Raw genomic sequence first — 20,721 nt, 5'->3', positions numbered from 1 at the left:
GGGGCAGAGGGGCACAGTGGCTCTCCCAGGCCAGACAGGGGGGCTGGAGCGGAGCCAGTGCCCTGTCCGCACAGCCCCTCCCAGCACCGGCAGCGTTAATGGAGCAGCCGATAGCCCCCGCCCAGCCCCAGGGCAGATGGGACTTGGTCCGGGGCGAGCCGGTCCGTCTGTCCACGGGGGTCCCGCGCACGCGGCGGCGGCGGCACTTACTGTGTGCGGGGACAGGGCGCAGCAGCACCGAACCCCGCGGAGGAGGCAGCTCCCTGGGCAGCGCGTGCGACGACTCGAGTCCCGGCTAGGAGCCTGCGGCTGCCACCACCTGGGGGAAACTCCCTGAAACGCTCCGGTCCCCACGCACATGGGCGGGGCCAGAGGCCCGGGGGCGGGCTGAGCGGCGATGGGGCGGGGCCGTGTCACTGTCCGGCCGGCCGAGCCAGGTGAGGGTGGGCGCTTCTGTGCGGGGGCGGGGCTTCCCCGCCCAGGCTTTGCGGCGCGGGCGGAGAACGGCCCCGGCAGGGCGGTCTCAGGACCCGTCGAGTTTCAGTGGCCGGTGCGGGTCCCGGGGCCCGCGCCCCATCGCAGGAGCCAGCGGGGACGTCGGGCGGGACAGCCGAGGTGGCCGGGGAAGTCGGGGCTCGCCGAGGCTCCGGTGCGGACGCGGGCCAGTTCCGGGCGGACCGGACCGGACCGGACCGCAGCTCGTTGCAAAAGGGGAGGGTTGAGATTTGTTTCGTTCGTGTTCTCGCCCGCGCGCCGCCAAGGTGCCGCAGGGGTTAACGTCTGTTGGGGGGCCGGGGGGCTGGAGCGGGCGAAGGAGGCCAGTGGGGGTGGGGCTGGGCGACCTCCTGAGCTGCCATCGTCCGGCCTTTCCCGCTGCGCCGCCAAAGCGCTTCTCTCTCTCTCCCCCGCAGTGCTGCGCGGCTCTGACCCTGCCGCGGGCTGTGGCCTCTGCCGGGAAGGCCCGGGAGCGGAGGTGAGCGTGTAGGAGGCACGACCACACACCTCTGAACGCTGGGTGGGAAATGAAAGAGAGGGGCCCGCGAGGTCGCGCACGGGGGGGAGGCATTAACTTTGTCCAAGAATCTGATTTTTCCCTTGTTTTTGAGCAAAAGGCAGGAGCGAGCGTGCTGGACTGTAGCGAGGTGGAAAGGAAGAGCTTCCTCGGAAACTCTCACCCTTCAGCTAGCTGCCCCGCTAGCTCTCCTTGCCTCAGAGCTGATATGCCTACACCAGTATCCTCAGTACTTTACCGTCCACAGTCCCTCTCAAGTGAGCTTGCAAAGCCGTAATAGTGCTCAGCAGAGCCAGTGTCCATCCTTACAGCTGTGGTCTATATTTTGTGAATGTCATTACATTTATTAAAAGTTACAATTCAGTGGAAGTCTGTCCTGTGCTTCATCTCTTCACTTCTTCTGTCCTTGCAAGAATTCCAAATGACCCTCCCAGGACCAGTATGAAAATAGGATATTAAAAGAATAGCAGGTGACACTGGTTTGTGGCGCAGTTATGCTGAGCTGGGACCAGAGTTTTCCTCCAGGTTTCTATGAGGCTTCTGGTTTCCCTCAAACATCGTTGTAATACTACCATTGAAAAGAACTGTATTCACATGTTCATTACACACCATTTGTTCCACGTTCAGTAGAGAATTACACAAGCAAAAACAAAAAATTAGCTCTGAGGAGGGCACTGAATACGGCATCAGGTGACTACAAAAACAAACAGGGATTTTGAAATTTTACAAATATTTTTAGATTTATTTAAAAAAACAATTCTTTTGTTCTCTCCACCTATGCACTCACTCGTAGCTGTCAGGTTTGATTGATCTGACTGCTGTATAGGTTCCCATTCCTTTAATTTTGAACAGCTTTAACAAAAACAATTTTCCTACTAAAGATATGGGGTGAAACTGAGTCAGCTGGATATGAGTTTATAAAGAATGTCGGTTAACAAGCAAAGCTACTAACTTGAGAAACAGGTTCTAAAGGTGTTCAGAGTAAATACACATTAAATTTCTGAAGATGAACATGAATTGTATTTATCCTTATAAATTAAATTGAGGGGAAAATACAAGGCGTGTTTTCTAGCGTGTGGTGTTCATGGAGCTATATTTGGTATCCTTGAGGTCATGAGTTATAGGTTAACCTTGTAATTTGGTTGTAAGTCTAGGGGAAATTCCCTTTAGAATTAGATATGAAATCACCTCAGTACATAATAAGTGAATCCATTGTCCAAATTATACTGATATATCTATGCATAACTTAAACCATTTAACTGGCATCACTGAAATGAAAACTCCTGAGGTATTAAAACACTATTTTAAATGTTGATTGTATTTCTAAAATAAATAACTGGACTAGTGGAAATATGGCCAGGCTGCAGTTCATTTTAGAAGTTGTGCTGTTACTAAAGAATTACTTCTTTAGATTAGAAGAAGCTATAGTGCTCTTCTTTAAAACACTAAAATATCCTGTTTGAAGAGGAAATAACTAAAACAAAGCAGGAGTTCATGTGAAAAACATAATTTCCCTTTCAAACTCCATGCTCCAGGGCCTGTCTCAAGGGCCTTTGACCTGTCCTCTAGTCCATTCCCACCCTGCCATCCCACATATATGTTCTTCCAGCTCCTAGCAGCATTGTGGGAGAGGGAGTTTCTTGCTTCTCCCTGAGGCTTTAGTGGTCAGGGGTTGGTGTTTTCAATGCCTCTGCTTAGTTTTGATTCCTGATCAGGGAAACCTCTTGCCTGGGTGCCTTTACCAGGGCTGATCCCTGAAGTCTGGCTTCTTCATGGACCTGGTGTTTTGAATGTAGTGGATTTCAGTAACTTGTTTTTCCCTTTCAACTCTCATGTTTTTCTTCTTCATTCCTCTTTTCCCATCATCACTTTTTCAACTCCGTTCTCTAGGGCCTGGTCTCAGTGTGCTCTTAAGCTTTGCTTTTGCCCATCCTACATATGCCTCCACGTTGTATCAATATTGTCTGGAGAAAAATTCTAACTCCTTCTTCCTGGTTGTCAAGTGGTCAGGGTTTGGTGTGTCGTTGCCATGGCCCAGGTTCGATTCTGGGTCGGGTAAGGTTTTCCTTTTGCTGTCCTTCCTGAGGAGTAGTGAGGGTGAGTATGTACAGCAAGAATAGGGGGGAGGTGGCCAGCTGCAGGGTGCCAAGTGAGCTGCTTCTGCCCATATGAAGTTGATGTTACAAGCTGTCAGGGTGGATAAAAATCAATAATTTTTAAAAATTAAATCAGATTTTTTGGATAAAATATTTTTTGAGGAAAAAACCTATCTAAAGATATCTTTGAGCTAAAATGCATCTTAATTAAAACTATCTCATCATGGAATAGGGATTATAAATTCTAATTCTATAGTATGAGACAGTATATTCATGTAATGTTTAAGAGTATTGTCAATGAGTTCCAGTAGTTCACGGATTAGGGACCCAATCTTTTGGGGTTCCAGGGGCTTCTGTATAGATTACTTAGGTTAATCTTTCTATCTACCCATTGGGATTCAGTGCTCAGTCTAGAAGATGCCATCAGAGATGCTTAGTTTTGCAGTTCTCAAACTGTGGATTTGTGTCGCCAGAGGTAACATGTTTGTTAACAGCAAAAATGTTTTTAAATAAATAAATATATAGAGGTGAGAAATAACAGACCTCAACCCTATTCTCCCTCTGCAAATTTATGTACACAGAGTCTCTAAAAGTGCAAAGTTTCAAAAAGTTAAATGAATAGAAGATTGTTGGGGGCGGAATAGATCTGGACAAGGAGAAGTCTGGAGACAAATGTGAGAAGGGAGGGACAGGCAGCAGAAACAAAAGTGAAACTGTCTGAGCAGCATATTCCAGAAGTCTTGAGGTCTCTCTGAGTGTAGCCTTCATTGATTTGAGATCTACCATACCATTCTCTCACTAGAAGGGAAAACCTATAATGGCAGCAGGCTTTAAACGAGACCCAGTTTGGGAATATTTTAATGAAGTTCCTCTACCTGTGGGTAAGACAGGCATGCGTACAGAATACAAACAGTGCAACAAAGAAATGCAAGGCCTGGATGCCCAAATGAAGCAACATCATGAGAAGTGTTCCTTCTCAGGAGGAAGCAGTGTTGAAGATGATGAGAGGAACATGTCTGAACATGCAAGATCTTCAGGTTGGTAAACTTTTTTATTTCATACTTCTTTCCTAAGGATTGCCTGTCTTCCTTCTGAACTATTCTTGAATTCTCATGTTTGAGCAAAAAATATAGTTGTTACTCTATGGTACTATCATTTTAGATGCACTTGTGATAAAAAATAAATAGCTGAAATAGGCAGATCTTCTTTTCACAATTTCACCTTTAAAGTAGTACTGAGTGTCAGTGAATGCAATGAGTAATACTCAATGAGCAGTATGGTAATAATAAATAACTGCATTGACTTATTTTGTTTAGGAGAATCCCTCCTCAACATACAGAATTCTGAAGACTATCCACCTTCAAGATCACCATCATTTTCTATAGTTTCAGAGTTGTCTGCCACTGGTAGTGTTTCAGTCACATCACGTATGTCACATAGCCTCAGTATAACACCCGTAACAAAAAGGAATAAAAAAAAATCTCCATCATCCAGAAACAACCATAGATAAATTTGTGATAAGAACCAGCAGATTACATAAAGAGGTAATTGATGAAAAAATTGCCTGGTTTGTTTATGCAACAAACTCTCCTTTCTGTATGATTGAGAATCCACACTTCATTAACATGGTTCAGTCATGAAGACCAGGATATAGTTCACCCAACAGAGCAGATGTCACAGGCAAATTTCTGGATAAAGTGTATGAAAAAGAAACTGAGTAGTGTGCAAAAGGTCTAGAGGTAAAATTTTAACCTGAGTCTTGATGGGTGGAGCAATGTCCACAATGATCCTCTTGTATGTGCTTGTGTGACAACAGAAGAAGGGAATGTCTTCCTTACAGAAACAACTGATACATCAGGAAATGCACACACAGCAGAATACTTACAAGAAGCATTAGTAAATGCTATAACAAACTGGGAAAAAAATGCAAATGTCTAGTACGCAGCTTGGTCACAGACAATGCTGCAAATGTATCCAAGATGAGAAGAAATTATTTAGAAGAGAGTGAAGAGAGTCCCAAGCTAATAACATATGGTTGCAGTGCTTCCGTAACAACCACTTTGCAGCAGCTGCTCTGAAAAAAGTGGGAGGAACCATGCTAATTCTCCCACAAGATGTGCGATGGAACTCAGTAGTGGACTGTTTTGAGCACTATATCGAGAACTGTCCTAATCTGATGGCAGTTTGTGAACAAAATCGTGAAAAAATAGATGTCACTGTCACAGCTAAAGTTCTCAACATTGGGCTTAAGAGAAATGTTGAACACATGCTGAAGCCTATTTCTGTAGCCTTGAACAAAATGCAGGGAAATAGCTGTTTTAGTGCCGACGCTGTTTAAATTTGGAAGGAACTGAGTGAGATCTTAAAAAGAGAAATATGCAATGACAGAGGTAAATTACAAGCATTAAAAAAAGAATGGGACAAGCACTATCTCCAGGTCATTTTCTTGCAAATATTCTCAATACTCGGTACCAGGGTCAAAGCCTTAACTGCTGAAGAAGAGGAGTTGGTTATGATATGGACATCCAGCAATCATCCCTCCATAATGTCAACTATAATAGGGTGAACCATTCAAGAAATATGTTTGCTGATGATGTTTTAAAGAAAGTCACACCAGTGAACTGGTGGAAGTCACTTAAGCACTTGGATTCAGAGACTGTTGAAGTGATAATCTCACTTTTAACAGCAGTAGCTTCTGCCGGTGTAGAAAGAATATTTTCTTCCTTTGGACTAATTATGCCAAATTGAGAAATCGTTTGGGATCTGAAAAAAGCAGGAAAGCTTGTTTTTCTTTTCCAGATTATGAACAAACACGAAAATGAAGGTGAAGACGACTGAGTTAGCTGCGGAAGCCAATATTTTAAGTTTCTCATGTTGACTTGGCTGACATAGTCTATTTAATTTTTGTGTTTTTTTTTTTAAATTTAACTTCTAGTTAAAAACAATTTTAACAAAAATAAACCTGATTTTAAAAAACTTGAATGATTAACTAAATTCAAAAATTCATGTGCTTGTTTTGTTAAAATTTTATATGTTTGCTGTTGAAGAAAAAAATCTAGAATACATAACGTTGTTGTTTTAGTTAACTAAAACAATTTAAATGTGTGTCTGGTGATGTTCTCCTCCTAATACAGCATGGCAAGAAAATCCTCCAAATATTAATGATTAACTGTTGAATTGGAGAGAGTTCACCTCCCAATGACTTCATAAATATCTGCTTCAGTTACCTTTGGTAAATGAAATAACCAAACAACCATTCATTTTCTGAGATAGCTATAAAACTAATCTGAAAAGTTTTCAAAATAAATCACTTTAAAAATGTATAGTGTGTACCTTCTAAAAATGAAACCTGTATCTGTCTCTGAATTGTGAAGAATATTTATTTAAGGTTATAACAACCAACAAGAATGCACTTTTATGTAGAAATCCATGATTAAATAGTCTTCCTAACTAGTGATTTAAATCATGAATTAAATCAATTTGATTTAAATCAAATCCACCCTGCAAGCTGTTTTTATTTTGTTTTGCAGCTGAACTGAACTGTGCTGTCAGGTACCAGTGACCTCGAGGTGGCAATGCCTGGCACCTTCTGACAGAACCTTCTTAGTTCTATGCTCAGAGAAGGCAAGGTGAGTCTTTCGCCATGGCCCTTTCTCCTTCAGACTTTCCCCTACAGCGTTTTGCTTCACATGTGAGTAGTTGCACAAGCAAAGCCCATGGTTCTTCCCTGATGGTCAGGTGGTGAGCGTGTGGTGGCCATGGGCTCTATTCATGGTCAAGGACCCTGCTTTGGTGCTTCTGCCAGGATTGATCTTTGGAGGCTGCTTTCATCCTCAGACAGGTGTTTTGAATGCAGCAAGTTCTAGTGTCTTATCGTAGAATCATAGAACTATGAGGTTAGACGGGATCACATCTAGTCTAACCACGTTCAAAGATATAGCATTTGTTGAGTCTAAACTATCCAAGACAGAAAACTTCCAGTGAAGGAGCTTCCACAAACTCTTGTTTTTCCCTTTCAGGTCTTTTTTTTTTTTCTTCTTCTTCGTTATTCCGTATCCCATGCACCCTCTTTCAGACTCCAACCTCCAGGGCCTGGTCTTGATGGGCTCCTGACCTATCCTGTGGCCAGTCCCTGTCTTGCCATCTCACTTATATGGTACTCCAGCTTGTGTCAGCATTGTGCAGATGGGAGTTTCTTGCCTCTTATCACTGGTCAGAATTTGGTGCTCTCATTGCCATGGACTGGGTTCGATTCTCAGTCATGGAAGGCTTTCCCATTGTCCCTCTTCCTCAGGGATGGTAGGGTTGGTTATGTGCAGCAAGGATAGTGGGGAGTGGCCAACTGCAGGGTAGCCGGGGGTTGTGTCTGCATACAGGACAGCAATGCCACAAGTTGTCCTTGTGTTTCACCCTGTAGCTGAATTGTGCTGTGTGTCAGGTGCCAGTGGCCCTCAAGATAGCAGTACCTAGTGCCTTTCAGTAGAGCCTCCTTAGCGCAGTTGGCAGTCAGTTTCATAATTTGAAGGTCCTGAGTTTGATCCCCAGAGATGGCATAGCGAGTCTTTTGTTATGGTCCTTCCACGTGTTGTCGCTCCCTCCCCCATGGTTGCTGGAGTGCAGACTTTCCCCTACTGCATTTTGCTTAATGGGGGCCCAGGCGTATGAGCAGCTGCTGTAGCGAAGCCCATGGTTTCTCCCTGGTAGTCTAGGCCAGCGGTTCTCAAATTTTATTGCACTGCATCCCCATTCTGACAAGAAAAATTATGACCCCAGTGCCCTGTGTTACTCAGAATAGTTAGTATTTTAAATAAAAAATGCATTACAAGGCTGTATCTACAAAAAGTAGCCATGAAATATTTTAATTCACAATATAATAGCAAGACAATCTTTCTGTCCAACAGTAAAAAATAAAAATAAATATGTACGTAATGGGAGGGGTGAGCTTGTATTGATGAACAGAGATCCTTGAAGCAGGGCTCTGTGTGGCTGAGGTAAAGATGGAGGTCATCTTCAACAGTGAGATGGAACCTGTATTTGTTTTTCAGTCAAGTCAGTGCTGAAAAGCCAGCTTTACACACGTAGGTGGATGAAATGGCATGAGTGCTTTCAAAGGTATAGATGACAGGTGTGGTTAGTCTCCTTGCACAGAAATCCAGAATTTAGCAATAGATTGCCCAGAAAATCTCAGCATCTATGTCTCATCACAGGAAAGGTCCATTAATGTTTGTCACTGTAAGTGACATAACAGCACTTAAAGTCATTTCTGCATTAAAGGGATTTCTAATCCATGCCTCTGTTTTCTGATCCTTTTCATGGAAGTACTCTCAAAACTGCAGTTTAAGGTTTTCCAGGAGGCTAATGATAATGGATTTGTTGCGCAAGTCATGCATTGGCAAGGCCATTTTCATCCCATTTTCTGCTGCAGAACCCATGTTCTGTTGCAACGTGGGTGGCTTAATAGTTGCCACCTGAAGGTAGGGGAGAGCCTTAATAGAGGGTAAGTGGTAGACCATGAGGCTAGAGCAAATTTTCCCATCCACTGGTCAGAAGCCAAGAAAAGAGCATCTAGGTCAGCCAGAAAGCAACAGCAGGAATGCTCTTCCACACAACTAGCTGCACTTATTTAAAAAAAAAAAAAACAACCCACTGTCCCTATTGGGGCAGGGGGAGGAAACAGATATGTCTGATTTTATCTCCACTGGCCTAAAACCCCAGATCAGGGCACTCTGCCTCCTGACTGGCTCAGAACTGTGTGTGTGGCTCTGCTTCAACTGATCAGAAGCCAGGCAAGCTTGTCAGTGCACAGTGCCAGGAGCCCTGTTTGAATTGCAGTGGAACTCTGAATTTCTCCCAAGCACCAAGAAGCCCAGGAAACCTACAGAGGACTCACTAGCATTGCCCCATGGAAGCCTGAATCTACTAGCCATCTGCACAGATGGAGATAAGTTCATAAGCAATCATAGCGTTTTATTAACCCCAATCAGCCACAGTGACAGGGTTAGTGATTTGGATTTGTTGCTGTCCACAACACAACTTAGGTATGATTCCTGGTCAGGGAAACCTCTTACCTTGGTGCCTCTGGCAGTGCTGATCCTTTGAGGCTTCTTTGAACGTAGCATACTCTAGTTCAGGGTTTGCCGCATCGGGGTTTCCAAACTGTATGGAGGGCCAGGTAGGGGGAAGGCTGTGCCTCCCCAAACCGCCTGGCTCCTGCCCCCTATCCACCCCCTCCGTCTTCCCGCCCCCCTCAGAACTCCCAACCTTCCCTGCTCCTTGTCCTCTGACTGCCCCCTCCTGGGACTCTCACCCCTAACTGCCCCCCAGGACCACACCCCCTATCCAACCCCCCCTGTCCTGACAAGCCCCCTGGGACTCCAATGCCTATCCAACCACCCCATCCCTTGACCTCTCTTCCCCCATCCAACCTCCCCCTGCTCCCCAACCTCCCCATCTAACTGCCCACCGGGACCCCACCCCCTATCCACACCCCTGCCCTCTGACTGCCCTCCCCAGAACCCCTGACCCATTCAACCCCCCCCCGTCCCCTGGGACTTCCTGCCCCTTATCTAACCTCCTTGCACCATTACCATGCTGCTCAGAGCAGCAGGAGCTCACAGCCATGCTGCCCAGCAGGAGCAGTGGGCCAGAGTGCTGGCAGTGCAGCGAGCTGAGGCTGCGGGGGAGGGGCCGGGGGCTAGCCTGCCTGGCCCGGAGTTCAGGAGCCAGGCAGGATCTGGCCTGCAGGCCATAGTTTGCCCACCTGTGCTCTAGTTTCTTGTTTTTCCTTTTCTTTCTTTCTTTCTTTGTTCCCGTGCTCCCTTTCAACCTCCCAACTTCCAGGGGCTGTTCTCGCTGGGCCTTTGATTTGTCCTCTGGCCTACCCTACCCCCCACTCCCACACACATGTTCCTCCACCTCATGTCAGCATTGTGCAGAGAGGGTGCCTCATGTCTTTTCTCCCTGCTGGTCCAGTGAGCCAGAGGTAACATTGGTATGACATGTTAGATTTCACAGCAGAATTAAGTGGAAATTTTTTTATTCATATGCTAGCAGATAATCAGCAGGGAGTGGAAGAAAGGGTAACAAAGTTGAGAATGTGTTTTTGGAAATCCTTGCTTGCCCCCACACGTGGAATAGGAGCGACAATTTATTCTGTGCGTCTATATTGTCTTTCTGTCATGGTTCTCAAACTGTTCTACATATTAAAATCTTTGTGAACTAGATTAGTTTTATAGAAATGGAATCTATGGCTGAGAGGTTGAGCATACCTCAACTGTACTTAATTTTGGAGGGAAGGCACTGTAAAGCAGGAATTCACAAATGCAGGGGTTGCAAGCTGTCAGCCTCCACCCCAAACACTGTTTTGCCACCAGCATTTATACTGGTGGTAAATATATCAAGTGTTTTTAATTTTTTTGGGGGGGAGGGGTTGCACTCAGAGGCTTGCTATGTGAAAGGGGTCACCAGTACAAATGTTTGAGAATCACTGCTGTAAAGTTACCTATACTGCCTAGAAACTTGGTGTCTCCATTTATTGGGTAATTACCTCAGAATTAAAGATTATATAGTTATTTACACAACAGGAATGAATCTCGCATGAGTTGAAGTCTCTTGCATCAATGTTATGTCATTTTGGGCATCTTCTGATGTTCTACATTTGGACCTTGGCAGGTTGAAAGGCATGATTGTTGGGGAGGAGGAGAATGGATAGTAGAAAGAAATCAGTGCAGTAACAGACAAAGAGTCTGAAAAGGTGGGAGAGAAAAAAGGTAGATATACAGAATAAGGATAGGTGAGATGCATGGTGGCAATGTACAAGGAAAAAGAAAAATATATTAAAAAAACTGAAGTTTCTTTAGTTAATATGAGCAAAAGAAAAGCAGTATCAAGTTACAAACAAAAATGAATTTTAGGGCACGAAGAAGAAAGGGAGGAAGAAAATTACATGTTTTTTTATTTTTTAGAAAGTTATTTGTTCAATGTGCTGAATCTGAGATTTAGAAGTGACCTGGCTATTTCTAGTAAAAATAAAATACTTAGTCTCCTACCCTTTGACCACGCTCCAGCTATGATTCTCTGCCCTTTGAACACTGTCACCCTCTTTTTATAAGGATTGACAGGTACAGTGTAATTTGCAGTTTCCTTTACACTTAAAATAAGATGGTGGTACATTACATTTCAAATTCAAGGGCACCCCAATATTTGCTGAATATTGTTTTAAGTATTCATTTCCTATGATTAGCAGCTGAGCTTCCTAAAATGTAGAACAAGAAAATCTCTCAAATGCCACATTAATGTATAATAAATACAAATATCCTTCAGACAGCATCTTTTGCTCTACAGGTATACAGCTTCAGGTAGCTCCTCATGGTTTTCTATTTTACATGTGACCCTATCTCACAATGTGAGTAGATAATCAAGAGGGTTTTGGCTTCCAAATCAATTAGAAAGGCAATAGTGCAAAACTAGTTCGGATCATGAAACAGAACTGGATTGGGTAGCAACACAAGGATGTGATCCCATTAAGTACTGCAATTCACAACCTAAATTTAAAAAATTGATCCTACGCTTCTGACTTAAAATTGACTGACTTTAAAACCACACCTATATTAACTGTAAATAATGAAACATGACTTTTTTTGCTTCATTTGTGCATGTGACACCGCTTTGTGTACAATTATCTAACTGTAGTTAGTTTCCTGTTGATTAGGTTCCTTACAAAGCCACAAGAGAAAAATTGAAAAAAGTGATTGTAAAAGCACAAAAATTAGCGTGTGTGTGTGTCAAGACCAGAAGTAGTAACCGAAACTGCTTTTAACTCAATTTTTCATATTGACTAGATTTTAAGTGGACAGTGTTCCTTTTTAAAAGGCACAAAAACACCAAAAGACAACTCACTTTGTTACCAACACACAAATTACTTATTGAAATTTTAAGATATCATGAAATGTATGATCTATAAAAAGTAGTTGCAACAATGGCATTCTAAAAGTTTGAGTCTCTGCATGGTCATTTATTTTAAAGATTATGCATCTAGTAAATACATCATGTTTTTACATAATTTAATGTTTATTAGCTTACGATAATTATAAACTTCACTGAAAATACTCATTTGTTCCCAGACATTGCTTTTCTGGTATAAGCACATAGGTTTGCCAAGTAAACTGAAGGAAAAAAGTGCAGTTCTGCTCAGAAAGATGACTAAAGTGACAGTGAAGTTCAACATCTGAATGACTTCTATATCAAATCTGCTCAGTTTACAAGTGAAAGGATGGCTTTCCCAAATTGCCAATGCACTTAACTGAGCTGGGAATCTGAAAAGTTAAATTACATTATTCTGGTTTGCAATTAACAAATTCTGCAAATGAAATTTAGGCCCAAATGGTGAAAATACTTAATTATGCACAGTTGAATAATCTCAGTTAATTCAGTGGGGATGTAAAATTATTTCCATGCCTAAGCATTTACAAGATCAGGGTTTTAATTGTGTTAATGCATGAGCCACTGATAGCTATGTGAGCTTTGTGATTCTAACAGGAATAAGTATTACCAATATATTGGTCACTAAGCAGATATAATAATGCACACAGATCTATTGAGTAAGACGGTGCCATTTTAAGCCAGCCACTTCCGTTCTGTCACTGTACTTTAATCGTAGTCTCAAGACATGAACAAAATGTTAGTGAAACTTTAATTATTCTTCCCTATATTAAACAGCTGTAACAATTTTGAAATCCTGTCACAGGTTTCTCCATAGCGCAAAAAAAATAATAATTTGCTGTATTGCACAATTTGTAAATTCAGGTTATGTGCATAAAAACCATCTTAGTGTTTACATGGCAATTTGCTAAACATACATTTAAAACTATAATACAATTTACAAAATTTTTAGACAATTCTACTCTTAAAAGTATCCTGAGAATATTACAAAGTTTATTTTACAAGCCCTTCATTTCTATGCTTTGTTTATCCCCTCAATCGGACAAGTTTATTTTACATGAAATATTGTTCCTTGCTTTGTTGCTGTATTTTACAATGTATCTTAACAAAATAATATACCATTTTCATTTGAGTAACTAATCAGCTTCGTATCTAGTCAAATTATAAATTTCTACATTTTTGGAATAGGTCAGGAAAAGTAACAGAAAAATGATTTCAGAAACAGTGTTAGCTTGTTAAAAAAGATTCAAAGGCTTTGTGCATTTTTAATATTTTGGTCAGATATTTAGGTTATGCTATTTTACATTTTGGCAAAAAAGAAAAATCCCCAATATCTTCAATACATTTCTTTGATTTTTTTAATATAATTTGTAAATCTACAGTATATTTTATACAACTAAGGTCAAGTACTTCGCTCTTGTATTTTTATTTGCTTTTTTCTTTTTAAAGGTGCTTAGAAAGATAGACAAGTACTGGAAACAAATTCAGCATCTTTTGGCTAAATACAAAAGTCTCACTGGAAAAATGTAAAATATTTAAGTTGCTTCCTCTCTTTACAGTTACTTAAATAAATACCCTTTATCTAAAGATAAATTCTAATTTCTTATCCTATACACACCTGTCTGTAGTTTGTCTAGTCAAGATTAAAGCTTCACACATGTAATCTTTATACAGTTTTATTAGGAAGATATCCATGTATTTGCATATTTTGAAAAGGGGGAGTTCAGGGTTAAAAATATAGGCTTTTTTAAAGGTAAGACTGCCATTCTGCTGACAGTGTTTCAAGCTATAGCATAGAAAACCCAAGTTATGGAATATCCTTCAGTTTCTTATACCTTGGTGAGAGAAAAAGGGCTCAGGTGAGTTGCGGAGGTAACCAGCTTGGATTCCACAAATGGGAGGGTGATGGTAGATCATCATCTCAGCGTCCCATGGGCCAGTTCCTTCTATGGCATAAGCATCTGCTTCAGAGGCGGAGGTTTGCTTATTTTCTAGACGGGCAAATACTTATTCATGGCTGCCAAAGAGTAAAAGTTTGTAGGGAGACAGTTGTCAGAGTAAAGGGGTATCGTGCTATAAGGTTTCCATCTGGACCTGGCCTGGGAGAAGGCTAAGTGTTCATTGTGAGAAAAGCTCTGAACAGAGAGGTTACCACAAAAGGGGGAAAAAAAAAAAACATTTCAGCAACATATTGTGTGCGCACATACATTATAAATATATATAATATATATTTTACAGAGTCATCTATGATTCCTACATTAGGCAATATAATCCAGATCTGAAGGACTTTGTTAATCTTTAAGGCATCACGGACTTAAGCTCCAGGAAATAAATATGAACACAGGAAAGCAAAAATCTTTGTGGCACCAATTGTAAAAATATCATTGGTACATGACATTTGTTGGCATTTCCATGAAAAATATCAGAAAAATTACACGCAGTATTGACAAATATCAGAGCATAAATTTCACTTCATTTTTCAACACTTCATTTACTGGGCTAAATTGATCAGGCAGGATTCTCATTTTTACTGTTCCATCAGCTCCACAGGAGAATATGTGATTTGCTGGTCCTGTCTCAATCTGCATGACCCCTGTCCCAATGTTTCTGAAGATTGACTGTCGAGCATGCTCATTGATGAAAGTGTGAAGAAGATTAAAGGTAGATAAACTCCATACCTGAAAATTATTAAAAAACAAATAATCAGTAATGTTTATGCTTTCTCAACTCACTGAAAATCATTAATGAAAACTCAGACCACCTAGCTTGATCAGATGTTTTTCACCCTTTTTGACAGTAACGGCACATTCATACTTGGTCTTCATTTTCAATCACTAATATTCTGATAAATATTTAACTATAAAAATGCCATTAAGGTAACATCAAGGTTGCACAGTTAAACACTGAAGTCAGGAAGTGCAAAAGTTAAAACCTACTGAATGATCCATTTCCCTGGCAATGAAAAATTCTAGTTGAGTATTTTTAAAGAGGGATTAGAATTTTGCAAATACTTAGTATGAAAAAATTATGCAATGCCTTGTCCCACCAAATTAAAGTTACCTTTATATTGCCTTCTGCAGATCCTGTAACAAAGTATTCTTCTGCAGGATCCACAGCAATTGCTTTAACTGGAGAATCATGACTCTGGAATAGCTGTCGTTGTTGCTTTTGGCGAAGATCAAGTATACAAGTAAAGCCTTTTCTGCCTCCTGATATTAAAAGCTGATGTTTTGGAGCATATGCTAGCACAGTTGCCCCACTATCATGGCAGATAAAAGCTAAAATACAAAACAAAGGATGTTACAGAACATTAGCTTTAGCCTCCTCTTCAGCACTAATGGTTTAACACAACAGGAACAGGTTACTGAATTAGATGGAGTAGTGATCTGATCCAGCATAGCAATTCCTATCTATGATAGCGGCCAGTTACAGATACTTCTAAGAAAGGCACAAGAAACCCTGCAGTACACAGTTAAGAAATAACCTGCCCACAGGGAACCTCTCTCTTACCCCTTCTAGTTATAGGTTGTCTTACGTCCTGAAGCATGAGGGTTTCCTCTTTCCCCAAAAAACTTTTTAATCCTTGCTAGTGTAATGCTAGATGATATCCATATAAATGTCTAATCTTTCTTTCAATCCTGTTAAACTTAGTCTCAATGATATCTTGTGACAATGAGTTCTACAGACTACTTGTGCACTGTTAAACATATTTCCTTTAATTATTTTAAATCTGCTGCCTTTGTTTCCTTGAATGTTGTTCCTGTTCTTTCGTAACCAAAATTGGTAAACAAGAGGTGCTTGAACCTTATCAGGACTGCAGTCGGAGAAGGAAGATGACGGTAATCAGTAGAGCTGGCCAAAACTCTTGAGCGTCTGTTTCATGGACTGAAACCAAGTTTTCCAAAATTTCCAGCAGACTGGAAATTCTGAACAATTTCATTTCAGAAACACCAAAACATGCTGTTTCTGAAATAAAATATGCTCCCCAGATTCCCTGGCAGCTGCTGAAAGAAAACTGACATGATTCTTGTCAGATCTGCTGCGGCCCACCACTGAATAGCATTAATGAAACTGACCAGTGAAAATGTACCCCCCCACCAAAAAAAAAATTCCTTATCTGGTACAGTAACTAACTGGAATTCTTCGAGATCGTGTGGTTCCTGTATGTAGTCCACTGTGGATGTGTTGTGTTCTGTGTACTGGATACTGGAACATTTTTGCTAGCAGCTTCACTTGGCCCATGCCTGTGCCCTCCTCCTCATGCTCCAAACTAAAATCATAAAGGGGAGGCATGGACCCGACCACCCTCTCCAGTTCCTTTTCTATTACTAAAGGATCAGAAGCAGAGGGGAAGGAGAGCATCACAGCGAAACACAGATGAGGAACACACACCTTGAACAACTCCAGTTACTGTACAAAGTAACTTCTCTTTCTTCAAATGATGGTCTATATGTATTTTCCACGGTAGGTGACTGAAACAATATTCATTGAAGAGGAGGAGGGTGTGAGGACCTCTGTGGTACCGATGACCGGAGAATTACTATGCCAAAAGATGAGTCAGCTGCCAAAGCTTGCACCAGGACATAGCATCTTGTAAAGGTATGAACGGAAGCCCATGTTGCTGCTTTACAAATTTCAGTGAGAGGAACATCACAGTGAGACTACTAAAGCAGCCTCGGCACTAGTTGAGTAGGCTCTCTCACACCTTATGGAAGGGAGCGTCTGTTAATTTGTAACACAACAGAATGCAGTGCAGCCTGAAATCCACTTTGACGAACAGAATATTTAGCCTTTTATCAGGTCAGCAAAGGATATAAAAAGTCTATTTCCTGAAATATTTTGTTCTTTTTGTAGGTAGAACACCAGAGCCTGATGGACAACTAGAGAATTAAGTCTCCAGTCCTCCCTGGTAACATACAGCTTTGGAAAGATGACAGGTAACTGAATTGTTTGATTCAGACAGAAATCTGAGATTACTCTTGGAATAAATTGAGGGTGAAGTCAAAGAAACTTTGTGTTTATGGAATACTGTACGGTGGATCAGCCATATGGGCTCCCAGCTCTCATCCTTTTCTCGCTGAGGTGATGGCCAGCAGAAAAGCAATCTTCACAGACATGTGGGTCAAAGAGCACAAGGCCAGGAGTTCAAACAGATGCCTTAATGCTGAGAGGATCAGGTTGAGATCCTGTGATGGAATAGGCCTTTCAGGAAATAGTCATCCCAGGATGGGTGAAAAAGGAGTGGTTATCATTTGGAGGATGACTGGCACTGACAGCTGCTAAGTGTACCCAGAGGAAGCTAAAGGAAAGACCTGAAGTCTTATTGGAATATTTTCTTTAAAGTTATGGATCTCAGAATCCTCAGGGTTACCTGGCAATGCTGACACCAGACAGAAAACCTTTTCTACTTAACTAAGTAGCACTTTCTAGTGGAGTCCTTTGTTCTATTGTTAAGGATGGCCTGAACTGCTTTCAAACATGTCCTTTTTAGGTTCAGTGCCCACCCAAATGCCAGGCTGTCAGGTGGAGGAAAGCCTGACTTGGGTGCCTGACCTTGCTCCCTATGCTGGGTCAATAGGTCAGGCAATAGGTCAAGGGAGAATTGGATACTGATGAATGGCATGCAGACGTTGAAGGATGTTGGGGAACCAGAATAGCCTGGGCAATCAGGAGGACCACTGATCCATCTTGCTTGATCTTCCTGAGAACCTGAGGCAAAATGGTTGGTTTGAGAGGCATGTGTTAGTTGTCCTGACCAACAAACAAGTAGTACATCTCTCTGGAGCCCTGACTTTAAGCCCCTCAGAACATTAGATTTTGTCTTAAGAGAACAAATAATGCACAAACAGATCCCAAGACCTAATCACCTTTCCCCCCTTCCCCCCCCATTGTTGAAATATGCTCTGCACTATGGAATCATGTTGCTTCCATTTGCAGTCCTCGGGGAAGTGTCTGGTGCAGCTGTCTGCCAATGTGTTGTGTGTCCCTGGAAGATGCACTGCCTACAGCGTGATTTGGTGGTCAACATTGACCAGTTCCAAAGACTGACATCTTCTAGAGAGATGGAGCTCATTCATCCTTGTTTGTTGATGTATGCTTGTCATGTTGTCTGACATCACTTGAATATGTAGCATTTCTATGAGTGATAGGAATAGTTTGCAGGCTTAGTAGACTGCACACGTTATTAGGTGGTTTATGTGATCCGAGACTCTTGGGAGTCCACATCCCTTGTGCTGTATACTCAACTAGATGGGTGCCCCACCTTAACAAGGAGACATCTGTGATTAATGACTTATCCAGTGGGAGGAGAATAAAGGGGACACCCCCCAACCCCCTCCTGTGCACACTTGTTCTCTGTTCTCCTGCAAGGCTAGAGAAGTTTGCACTCTGTGGGAAAGCTAATGATTCCTTATCAGAGCACGACAATACTATTGGTGTAGGAGATGCTTGGGCATTCTTTTTTGTCACTATTATGGTAGATCCCACTCCTGCAGATGGTGCCTATCTCAGAGCACTCTTGCTCTTTGGAGCCAGGAGATTGGTACCTTGCCCCTTCTGAGCTTCTGATCCTCCTGCAGCAGGTCATGGAGTCTCATCCAGCTTTGATGGTGTCAAGGAAGAGGCCACCGTGCTTGGAAGTGCGCTTCTCAGTACCTCTGCCTGTTGTACAAGGGGGCCTGCTGAGCCTGGGGCCTCATTGTGCAATCCATAAATAATCTTTGAAGGCATACTCATGGCCTTGGCAATTTCTGCTGCAGAAGAATCAGCAAATGCTGCCCTTCAAGGGGACATGAGTTTGCACAAGGCAATTGAGGCACTTTAAGTGGTTATCATTGACTGGGAAAGCCTGGGGGCAGGAGACATCTTTCTTGAATCTCAGGCTCTTGGGCACAATAGTCACCCTGTATAGGGGCGATACAGGGAGACTTCCACCCATCCCTAAAACTATCCTAACAAAGAACTATTTAGAAAGCAAAAAAAAGACTGTTTACCATTATTTACAGGTAACATGTTAAGGACCATAGAAAATGCTATGGACACTGAATGGTTCTCTCTGATCATGAGGAGGCAGAAAGGAACTGGAGAAGGCCTGCACTGCCCCTTATGCCCTTAGTTCAGTGCACAAGAAGGAGAAGGTCACAGGCATGGACAAATGGACACTGCTAGCAACACTCTTCTAGTCTCAGGCATATGGAGGGCATGTGCATACACAGCAGAATGCATATCGGGACCATCACTTGAAGTGGAACTCATGCTGTGCTAAGTGCCACTTCAGCTGAAGTACAGTTTAAACGGTATAGGATTGGACAGTGTATGAAAATAAAGATGCAGCACATATTTAAAAAAAATATGGCAAGTGTGATCTTTAGAGTTCCAGTTTGAGAAGTAGCTATGTTAATGGGCACCACCTTACTCAGCACATTTGCTCACTGTTCATATTGGGACTGTATAGTTTTGATGGCCTCTATCTCAACAGAAGGGCTCAATCTCCTCAGGGAGAAGCTGGCTAGCGTAGTTAAGAAACATTAAACTAATAGCAAAAGGAGAGGATAAAGAGAGGGAAGATACAAGCATTCAGCAAAACTGAGTTGAGAACAAAGCTAATCAAGGAAGAAAAGGACATGAAGAGGAGTTCCTGAATTGCCTATACACCAATGCTCGCAGCCTGGGTAAGACAAACAAAAGGAATTAGAATTGCTCATTTACGAGCACAAATTTCATCTAGTTGCTATTACTGAAACCTGGTGGCCGATTTGCACTATTGGAGTGTTAAAGAGAACAGTTATAACCTATTTAAGAGGGACTGAGTGGGCAAAAGGGAAGTGGGAGTGGCACTCTGTCAAAAATGTCATTACCTGTTTAAGTCACTGATAACTCAGACGAAAATTATCTTGAATGCTAACAGATCAATGTCCTAACAGAAAACATACAAGGTGGGGTATTAGTGTCTGCCACAGACCACCAAATCACACTAGGGAACAAGATGACTGCCTCCTTACACACCTTATCCATATAGGAAATAAATGAATTAGATATGGGGAAAAATGCGTGATCACAGAAGACTTCAATCTGAGTGACACATGCTGGAGGTCTCACGCTGCCAGTACTAAAACATCCTTGGAATGTCTAAACATCATAGATGACACCTTCCTACTTCAAAAAATATTACAATCAACACAGGGTGAATTCTTTATTAGATCTTGTCCTAACAGTTTAAGAGAAATTGATCACAGAATTAAAATTAGTGGTAGCTAAGGTACAAGTGATCATGGCATGTGTGATCATATTTATAATGTGCAAACAGAATCAAGTTCAGACCAATGATATATATGCTTGCTGCTTTAATAATCCAGGCCAGTAATATATACATATACACTTGATGCAGAATTTCACAAAGCTGAAACAATTATGAGCCAAATAGCTGGGAGGAAGAATTTAAAACAGAAAAATTTGAACCATAATTGGGATTAATTTAAAAACACCTTACTAGATGTCCCAAAAGCAACAATCCCATAATTAAGGAAAAAGGCTGTGCTGATTAAATAGCCAGTCTGGTACAGAGGGGACGTGAAGGCAGCTATAAAAATACATGTATAACAAATGGTAAAAAGTTGATAGTAATTAATATAAATCAGAAGCTTGGAATTGTAGAAAATTGATAAGGGAAGCGAA

General features: G+C 41.9%; 2 protein-coding genes and 1 long non-coding RNA gene across 13 annotated transcripts in view; 1 reads left to right on the top strand and 2 right to left on the bottom strand.

Annotated features, from left to right (window-relative positions):
* The window catches only part of TNFAIP8 (TNF alpha induced protein 8), a 103,888-nt gene extending 103,523 nt beyond the window's left edge, over nucleotides 1–365 (bottom strand). Inside the window, exon 1 of the mRNA XM_074953012.1 lies at nucleotides 211–365. Coding sequence (XP_074809113.1) covers nucleotide 211 — 1 coding nt within the window. The 5' untranslated portion in view covers nucleotides 212–365. The remainder of the gene's footprint in view (nucleotides 1–210) is intronic.
* A 30-nt stretch (nucleotides 366–395) lies between these two features.
* LOC141987567 (uncharacterized) lies at nucleotides 396–19,403 on the top strand. Of its 10 annotated transcripts, XR_012639571.1 has the most exons (9): nucleotides 701–761; nucleotides 912–973; nucleotides 1,107–1,269; nucleotides 6,639–6,737; nucleotides 14,591–14,709; nucleotides 15,129–15,238; nucleotides 16,517–16,647; nucleotides 16,903–16,985; nucleotides 19,053–19,403. It is a non-coding gene; the product is annotated as an uncharacterized LOC141987567 (long non-coding RNA). The 10 variants fall into 10 exon arrangements; XR_012639570.1 differs by lacking the exons at nucleotides 701–761; nucleotides 912–973; nucleotides 1,107–1,269 and adding exons at nucleotides 3,389–4,145; nucleotides 4,425–4,652; XR_012639572.1 differs by lacking the exons at nucleotides 701–761; nucleotides 912–973; nucleotides 1,107–1,269 and adding an exon at nucleotides 396–437.
* The window catches only part of DMXL1 (Dmx like 1), a 136,903-nt gene continuing 128,218 nt past the window's right edge, over nucleotides 12,037–20,721 (bottom strand). For both annotated transcript variants that reach the window (XM_074953007.1, XM_074953006.1), the window contains 2 exons: nucleotides 15,109–15,326; nucleotides 12,037–14,726 (listed from right to left, as the gene is read on the bottom strand). In XM_074953007.1, coding sequence (XP_074809108.1) covers nucleotides 14,502–14,726; nucleotides 15,109–15,326 — 443 coding nt within the window. In that variant the 3' untranslated portion in view covers nucleotides 12,037–14,501. The remainder of the gene's footprint in view (nucleotides 14,727–15,108; nucleotides 15,327–20,721) is intronic.

Source organism: Natator depressus, chromosome 5, assembly GCF_965152275.1.
Source record: "Natator depressus isolate rNatDep1 chromosome 5, rNatDep2.hap1, whole genome shotgun sequence".
Taxonomy (NCBI): Eukaryota; Metazoa; Chordata; order Testudines; family Cheloniidae; genus Natator; species Natator depressus.
Note: the sequence above shows the minus strand (reverse complement) of the source record. Positions and strands in the feature narration are given on the sequence as shown.